Source organism: Echinops telfairi, unplaced genomic scaffold, assembly GCF_000313985.2.
Source record: "Echinops telfairi isolate 266 unplaced genomic scaffold, ASM31398v2 ScPeMD7_7407;HRSCAF=8445, whole genome shotgun sequence".
NCBI classification, from domain to species: Eukaryota; Metazoa; Chordata; class Mammalia; order Afrosoricida; family Tenrecidae; genus Echinops; species Echinops telfairi.
In genome coordinates, this window is record NW_022111307.1 from 4358995 (window position 1) to 4368159 (window position 9165).

The following is a 9165-nucleotide window of genomic DNA, read 5'->3' on the forward strand; positions in this document are numbered from 1 at the left end:
TGCTGGGTTTGTCAAGGAGCGCAAGGCGACCCTTGGGACTGTACCTGTGTTGTGGGAGAGAGAACTGGGCTCCCTGGTGTCAGCAGAGGGGAGGAAGGAGGAAAAGGATGTGGGTCTTTGGTATTGGCTCGCTCTCTCGCTCTTAACCTCTCCTCTCCCTTTTTGCTCTCCACTCTCTCCTCTCTCTTACCCTCTTCTGCCTCACAGTCCTTTGCAGCTTTCTTCCTGTTCTCTAAGGGAGGTTCTTCTTTCTCCTCCTGGTGCCTACTTTAAAACACAACGGGGATGAACGGACAGCCTGTAACTCTCAGTTGGTAGTTATCTAACCCAAGGGAGGAGGGGAGGACTGAGGGGAGAGAAGGGAAAGGGCAGAGCAGGCCTGGGCCTGAGCTGTTGTTCCTTTCTGGTTCATGGGTCGGGCCCTCTTGACAGTGTTTTGTGTTGTGAGTGGAATGCATTTTGCATGTGGCACGGGTAGTGTGGCAGGAGCTAAAAGATGGGTTTGCCTTGGACTTTGCTAAGGATTAACATTGCAATCTTGGTCAGTGCCTGTGCTCTGGCACTTCAGTGCCTTTCCTTCCAGTGGTTTCTAAGGATCAGCTATGGTGGTAGATGGGGAAAGGGCTGCGTGACCCCCAAAACAAAGCCATCAACGTGCAGCAAACATTGGTGCTGCTTGGACTCCTGCTACATAGAGGGGTGGCCAGGCAGCCCTCACTCACCTTCACCGTCCCTCTCACCGGTTTGGGGCGAGGGGCTGCTAAGACAGAGTAAAGATGGAAACCTTAGTGTATGGGTATGCTTTTAGCCAGGCAGAGGCTTAGGGTGACAAAGTGCCCAATCCAGAGCCTGTCCCACAGCAGACACAGGGGAATTGCTGTCTTTATTTGTTTCAAGCCACATCTGGAATGAGTCACTGCTACTTGTCAAGGTGAAATGGCAAATTTGGGTTTCTGGCGGTGACAAATGCCTGTGACTGGAAATCCCTAAGTGAGCCAGCGGTCAGAGCTGGTTAAAGGACAGCCAGGTATTCCGGAGGTGTTTTGGAATCTCTTCTATGACGAGGAGAGGAGACAGTTTATAAATAAAGCTCCCATGTGTCTGCAGCATTTTGTTCTCGGAGGAGACAGTCATTCACTTTTCAATAGGACCGATTCAGTGTGTCTCGAATGGCCTGGAAGGCAGTCGCTTGGGCTGGGTGCCTCTCTCCCTGTGGTGAGTTAGGGCTGGGTGAGAGGAGATTGCTCCTTTTGTCCTTTTCTGTCCTTTCCCTTTCCCCATTACCTTCACCTTGGCACCCACTCACTCACATGCCTACACTAACCTTGAAGCTGACGAGCTTGAGTGACTGGCACTTGAGACCACAGAGAAATGTCAAAGTGTTTGGTTACAGACTCAAGGAAACCGCTCATTTTAGAGTGCTCATTTGGTAAGACCCAGCAGCCTGCAGTGGGGCAAAGTGTTGGTGTGGGGACAGAAGGTTTAAGACAAGATTCACCCATATGAGAGTGTTGCCCTTCATGCTCTTCAGCACGTAGGCTATTTCGGAGTGGGGGCAGGCATTTGAGCCAGGAGACCTGGGACCGGGCCACCAAACATCTCCATGGCCCAATGTGACCTCGCTGGTCTCAGTCTCTTTACCCAGGAAGTAATTCTAAAAGGCTGTGCATTTACAGAAGGGGAGGGTGGGTTCCACTGTCGTTTAATGTTGCAACTCACAGACTACCATCATAAGCGATTCGTACGCCTTTCCTTTCGATGATTTTATTTGAGAGATAAAGAAGTCCAAGAGGGTACATGCTTCTTGAATCGCTTTAAAATCGATGGCTCTCTGTGGTCTGTCCTCAGCCAACCACATAGTTAAGTCCTTCACCACCAGGGGGAAGCACAGGCCTGGGAGCTGTAGATGATGGCCTAGTCTCAAAACCAGGAGGGAAGGGGGTGGGAGCAGCCAAGAGGGTTTCTCAAGGAGAGGTTATTCAGGCTGTCCTCCGTATATTCCATATTCAGTCTTCCTGTCTCATCACCAGTGAAGTCAGCATAAAGATATTGACCCTGCCAGCCTTGTGCAATTATTCTAGGACTTGAAAGGTGGTCTTTTAGCAGGTTTAGAAACGTGACCAGTGATTTTAGGTCCCCTGAGGATCTTTATCATTAATATGGAAAGAAACATTTTTCTTCTCCGCCCCCCACCCCTGCTCTGCCAATAAACTCAAGTAGCCTTTGGATGGTTATGTAGTATTTTTACTGGGAGAAAGGAGATATATGAATGTGTTTATGCACTGAAATGAACGCAGGCCCTGGTAGTCCCAGTCCTCAGGGTAAAAACCTCAGTTTTGCATGGCTCCTGATGCCTGTTGTTTCTGTAAGAGAGGGACTGGGTATGTTTGGAGTGTGTGGTAGAACCGCACCAGCTGGCAGGCTGCAGCTTCCAAAGCAAAACTAAATATGTGTGTCCTAAAATAAAACTATAGTGGACAGTCTTACATTCATTGAATCAATTCCTGTTTTCTCTCCTCTTTTCCCTGCAGGTTTTAAGCAAAATTTGGGACTGTGAATCAAGGCAGCGGGGAAGGTAAGTTGAATTATATGCTGTAACCTTTTGCTGTCCAACGGTTTCTTTTGAATTCGCCAATGCATGTGTATCTGGGCACTCCTCTCATTCTGTGAGACAAAGGATAACTGGTTCCCTCCTTATCATTGCCAGCCCTACCCTGGGTGCCTACAGCAAACTACCTTCACCCTGTTCTATGGTCGCTCATGCCCTTACTCACTTAATAACTCCAACCTAATTTTGTCACTTGGTGGTGCTTGGTGTACAGAGAGAAACAGCTGTGAGGCCTAATAGGGGAGGGTGACCATGTAATCAGATACTGATGACCATAGCTGCTATTTTTGAGAACCAGTTATGGGTTAGGCATATCATTCTAATTTCTGCAACCACATAGGTAGCTCTACTCCCATTTTACTGCAGGGGAACCCAAGGCCCAGAAACGGTAGCAGCTTTAAGTCACACAGCTGGCCAAAGACAGCATGCTAACCTTCAAAGCAAAGTGTTCTCTCCATTGAAACACATTGCATCTCAGCGCTTGAGCAGGGTATTTGGCATTTAGTAAAAATGCTCAACAAACATTTAACTTCTTCCTTTGATGATGGAGTCATTACACATTGGGCTGCCATCCGGCAAGGTCAGTGGTTCAAAACCACCAGCCGCTCCTCAGGAGGAAGCCAGGGCTTTCTACTCCTGTAGAGTGACAGTGTTCTGAATCCACCCGGCAGTTCTCCCTGTCCTATAGGGTCACTATGTGTCGGCCTCGGCTCAGTGGCAGTGAGTCTGTCTGTTTTGCTTTTTCCTCCTAAAGGGTTTTGGATCTCAGTGTATTGGGTAAAGCTTATTTCCCCGCTTGTACAGCTGTGAAGAGTCAGGCCAGAGACAGGTGTGAATTGCTCCGCAACCATGGTGTGGCCTGACTTGCCTTGGCTGGCAGAGCCACCTCTTCGGCATAGGTTCTGGAGAACCCAAGGCTTCTGACCCTCATTTCTTTTTTTTTTCAGGTGAAGACAAAATGGCCTCCGCGGCAGACAGCTGCATTCAGTTCACCCGCCATGCCAGCGACGTACTTCTCAACCTTAACCGCCTCCGGAGTCGAGACATTTTGACGGATGTTGTCATCGTGGTGAGCCGTGAGCAGTTCAGAGCCCATAAGACAGTCCTCATGGCTTGCAGGTGAGGCGTCTGGAAGGGAAGGGCAGATTAGTAAAGGGCTCTGGGTGGGGAAGCCAGCACGGTGGACTTTCGGGCCACTGGCTTGCCTTGGGGTCATGCCTCATTTGGCTCCAGCAGTCTCCACGTGTCCTGGTGGGACAAGCCCCCAGGAGGAGACTAAAGGAACACCCGTTTACAGAAGAGATTCTGTCCTCTACGTACTATGAGGGAAGACATCGTATACTACTCCAGGGAAAGATGTGTTGGGAGCAAGCATGGGGATTAACGTTAGCTAACCAGTGCAAGGAGGCACAAAGGAGTCTGTCAATATTCCAAGCAAGTGATTGTGAAACTGTTTGCTCTGGTTTTGTAGCTGTGTCTCCACTGTAGTTTTATGGGCGTACGAGGGTGTATGCAAAGTGTTTGTGACAGTAAGCCAGCTATTTCGTCCTATTTGTCAGTTTGTCAATTTCATTCACAGCCCTTTGCCTTACTTCCTTTACCCTTGATTGTCATAATAGCCTCTGTATGATATGGCTGCCACTACTCCTTCCATTGTATAGATGGGGCAGAAAGGCATGGGTCAATGAGGAGCTATCGAATCTAGGATCTCTATTGTTAGTAGAAAGTGTATTCAAGATCTGCTATAAGCAATTTTTTAAAAACAAAATTATTATTGGTTAGAACAGTGGTCTCTAGAGATAGAAATCCAATTTCATTGTTGTTGTTGGGTACCGGTCGCTTCAGGTTCATGGCGACCCTGTGTATAACAGAACAAAACACGGCCAGCCTCATAAATGCTGTGATGTCAACAGCCCTTGTCTGTTACCTAAAAATGATAATGTTCATTGAGTCCTTACATGTGCCGGGCACCGTGCTATAAACTCTTTGCACTTTTATTCTTGCATAGCTCCCTGAGATAAGTACTATAGTCTCTCTGCTTTACAGATGAGGAAATCAAGACACAGATGATAAACATCTTACCCAAGCTTACATAGCTAGCATGTGGTGGAGCTAGCATTCAAACCTAGGGAATCTGCCTCATATTCAGCAACTTACTCACAGCCAAGACTCAAAAACCCTCTGCCCTCATGGCATTTCCAGCCCAGCCCAACCCTAAAGGGCAGACTAGAACTTCCCCCTTGGGGTTTCCAAGACCTAAATCCTTATGGGAGTAGAAACCCTTATCTTTCTCTTGAGAGTTAAGATAGCCGCCCAGAATTCTGGCTCACAGTGGAATGTAATTTTCACTACCAGTCAAGATGGGACCTAAAGCCATGGCTTGAGGTTTGACTTGCATCTTCCAGCAGTAACTGACCTACCGTGGTCTATGGACTTGTAAATAAGCAGTATAACATAAATATAGGTATATATTTTTATTTATCGCCCATACCCAGGTGACTTAAAAAAATACAATAGCAGTTATTGTTAGTATTACTATTTGGTAAAAAATTAGGTGATGGCACAAGAAGGGACATGCTTATTCTATGGAACAAACGGTAAATCAGTACCAAACTTAACCCTGGTAACCGATGCAGGTGGAATGAGTGCAACGCTCGGCTGCTAACCAAAAGGTCAGCAGTTCGAATACAACCGGCTGTGCTGTGGCAGAAAGACCTGGTGATCTGCTCCCATAGAAATTCTGAACAAGAAAACTATGTGGGGCAGTTCTACTCTGTCCCATGGGGTTACCATGAGTCCAAATCGACTGGGCCACATCTACGAACAATGGTGACCCATGCCGGTAAGACTTGCAGGAAAACAGGCTCCGATCTTGCCTGCCCCATTTGTAAAGCAGGGATAATGATAGAACGACCTAGCAAGGTGGTGGCTGGTGGGCGCATGAAAAGATCCATGAGTGCTTAGTGACTCTCTGGCCTTTAGAAAGCTCCATAAATGGTAGCTACTCTTCCCTGCCTCCAAAGCCCTGGAGCAGCAGGAGAGGGCTCGGGCATGGATGGTGACCATACTGCCCTCAGAGTCGACCTGTCCGCTCCAGTGAAGTGTTTGTGTGTTTTCCAGTGGCCTGTTCTACAGCATCTTCACAGACCAGCTGAAGTGCAACCTTAGTGTGATCAATCTGGACCCTGAGATCAACCCTGAGGGGTTCTGCATCCTCTTGGACTTCATGTACACATCTCGGCTCAATCTGCGGGAGGGCAACATCATGGCTGTCATGGCCACGGCTATGTATCTGCAGATGGAGCATGTCGTTGACACTTGCCGGAAGTTTATCAAGGCCAGGTGAGCCAGAATGTTGGAACCAGAAGGGGTGGTCACTGCTTCAGAAACCTTTGATATTCTCCTTGACTACCAAAATAAATAGTTCTCCCTTATCTGCTGCCAGAGGAGCCCGGTGGTGCAGTGGTTATGTGTCGGCTGCAATCTGCAAGGTCAGCAGTTCAAAACCACCAGCCGCTCTGCAGGAGAAAGACGGGACTTTCTACTCTTGTAAAAAGTTAGTCTCAGAAACTCACAGGGGCAGTTTTACCCTGTCCTATAGGTCGCTGTGAGTCGACATCAACTCCATAGCAAGCTGCCTTAAACCCTTGTCACACATCCTTCTCCACCTTCCCACTTCCACGGAGGCCAGACTGGCCTCTTGCTGCTCTCCGGATGGCAAGCCATCTCCCATCCTCTCACCCCTCCTGTGAGGAAGGCCTAAGGTCCCGTAGAGGGCTTCCGGCCAAAACACACTCTCCTGGTCCCTCCGCCCTTCCTCTGTGTTCTGAAACATTTTGCCCCCTCTTCCAGATCTTCCTTCTCTCTCTCTCTGTTTAAAAAAAAAAATCCTTTTATTATTGGGGGTTTGTACAGCTCTTATCACCATCCATCCATCCATTGTGTCAAGCACATCTGTACATTTGTTGCCATCATTCTCAAAACATGTTCTTTCTACTTGAGCCCTTGGTGTCAGCTCCTCGTTCCCCATCCCCCCTCCCTGCCTCATAGATCTTCCTTCTACTTGAACTGTTTGCACGAGTGAGTGTTTTGGCTCTCCTGCAGACTTCCGTTTTCGCCATTTCCATACGCACCTTTGTTTGGCCAGGAGACTGGGGACCGTTCAAGGGTATTAGGGCTGCCGCACTCCTCACTGATGACACATTGCTGCCACTAGGAAGGACGTGTGTTAAATTGAGTTGAGTTCATTGGTTCTAGTCCCCTCCCTGAGGGCCGGAAGACATAGCTGTCATTTAAACATGGGGAGCCTGCGTTCCAAAGAAGAGAAGCTTTTGGCCTAAGGAGAACAGACATTAGCAAGGCTTAACCTCTTACAAAAAAAGAAAGAAAGGAAAAAACAAGGACCCGCTGCCATCGAGCTGATTCCAACTCAACGACCCCATTGGGTAGAACAGAACTGCACCCAGGGGTTCCGAGGTGGCAGATCCCCACAGGAGCTGGCTGCCTTTTCTTTCCCCTGTGGAGCAGCGAGTGGACTTGGACACCTGGCTGCTCTGTTAGCTTAGCTCTTTCAAAACCCAAACCAAACGTATTGCCGTTGACTTGCTTCTGATTCATAGCAACCCTATAGGACAGGGTAGAACTGTGGATTTCAGAGGCCTTAACCCTTTATGTGAAAGAAAGCCTCACCTGGAGCGGCTCATGGTTTCAAACTGCTGACCTTGCTGTGGTTAGCAGGCTAACCCATAACCCAGTACACCACAAGAGCTCTTTAGGACCATGTACTTCAACTTCCCCTAAGGTTTGCAACTCCCTTCTTTCCAGCATCTGTGGGAATACCTCCAGGGGCCTGGTCCTCACTGTTTCCAGACTCGCCCAGGCTACCTTGTGTGGGTAGAAAGCTCCTCTTTTATGGAGCTTTGAAATCTCCCACCTCTAGCTGTGACCCGGTCGAGCTGGCCTATTTTTTTTTTCCACCCAAGTAAAATTCCTTCAAGTATGAGTAGCCAGAGCTTTGGGTTTCCTGTGGGCAGTAGCGGTAGCAAGAGCATCCTTGCTGTCATTGGAGAGACTTTCTGTGGATGGAGCCTTGTGCTCTGAACAGCTTACCAACTTGCTCCAGCTTACCAACAGCAGCTCATTGCCAGGTTGAGCTGGCTGCTCTGAAGCTTTGGTCCCCTGTTCTCCAGGGTGAAACTCCTGGCAACTCTAGTTAGTGTGCAGGAGCCCTGGTGGTAGGGCGGTTACCTGGCGGGGCGGCTAACGTAAGACTGGCCATTGGGAGCCATACGCTCCTGGAGAGTGATGGGGCTTTCTACTCTCGTAAAGGGTGACGCTCATGAAAACTCACAGGGGCAGTTCTACCCTGTCCTATCGGGTCGCTGTGGGTCGGCATTGCCTCAATGGCAGTGAGTTTCTTATCAGGACAGGGGCAAGTCCTCTCACCATGCTCAATGTTTTCTAAATAGGACATCCGTTCATCGTCACCCCTCTGAGAGTGTGGCGGCTGCTGGGGACCTGGGGGTGGGGGTGTCATTTTTAGAGTGCTCAGCCCTGATGGGGGGGTCAATTTCATCTTTCTCTCCCACAGTGAAGCAGAGATGGTTCCTGCCATGAAGCCTCCCCGGGACGATTTCCTGGGTGGCCGGATGCTCATGCCCCAAGACATCATGGCCTACCGTGGTCGGGAGGTAGTGGAGAACAGCCTGCCGCTGAGGAGTGCCCCGGGGTGTGAGAGCAGAAGCTTTGCCTCCAGCCTGTACAGTGGCCTGTCTACCCCACCAGCCTCCTATCCCGTGTACAGCCACCTCCCAGTCAACAGCTTCCTCTTCTCCGACGAGGAGTTGCGGGATGCCCGGATGCCCATGGCCAACCCCTTCCCCAAGGAGCGCAGCCTTCCCTGCGACAGTGTCAGGTCAATGCCCAGTGAACACAGGCCGCCCATGGAGGTGTCCCCCAGTATGTGCTACAGCAGCATCTACTCGCCTAAGGAGGCCGCCCCCGAGGAGACGCGGGGTGATATGCACTACAGCGTGGCTGAGGGGCCCAAGCCTGCCGCCCCCTCGGCCCGGAACCCCTCCTACTGCCCCTGTGACAAGTCCGGCAAGGAGGAAGAAAGGCCCTCCTCAGAGGATGAGATTGCCCTGCATTTCGAGCCCCCCAATGCACCCCTGAACCGGAAGGGTCTGGTTAGTCCACAGAGCCCACAAAAGTCCGACTGCCAGCCCAACTCACCCACGGAGTCCTGCAGCAGCAAGAATGCCTGCATCCTTCAGACCTCGGGCTCCCCCGCAGCCAAGAGCCCCACCGACCCCAAAGCCTGCAACTGGAAGAAGTACAAGTTCATCGTGCTCAATAGCCTGAACCAGAACGCCAAGCCCGAGGGTCCTGAGCAGGGGGAGCTGGGCCGCCTCTCCCCTCGAACCTACACTGCGCCCCCTGCCTGCCAGCCACCCATGGAGCCCGACAACCTTGACCTCCAATCCCCAACCAAGCTCAGCGGGGAGGACTCCACCATCCCACAGGCCAGCCGGCTCAATAACATCGTCAACAGGTAA

The 9165-nt window shown here is 50.3% G+C and overlaps 1 protein-coding gene across 5 annotated transcripts in view; it reads left to right on the top strand.

The window, feature by feature from the left end:
- Positions 1 to 9165, top strand: part of BCL6 (BCL6 transcription repressor) — a 23177-nt gene that overhangs the window by 7840 nt on the left and 6172 nt on the right. For 2 of the 5 annotated variants that reach the window (XM_004713406.2, XM_004713407.2), the window contains exons 1-5: positions 79 to 1429; positions 2532 to 2575; positions 3556 to 3727; positions 5729 to 5950; positions 8199 to 9161. In XM_004713406.2, coding sequence (XP_004713463.1) covers positions 3567 to 3727; positions 5729 to 5950; positions 8199 to 9161 — 1346 coding nt within the window. In that variant the 5' untranslated portion in view covers positions 79 to 1429; positions 2532 to 2575; positions 3556 to 3566. Of the gene's footprint in view, positions 1 to 78; positions 1430 to 2531; positions 2576 to 3555; positions 3728 to 5728; positions 5951 to 8198; positions 9162 to 9165 lie in introns of those variants that run through there. The other 3 variants (XM_045296419.1, XM_045296421.1, XM_045296420.1) reach the window with 2 other exon arrangements.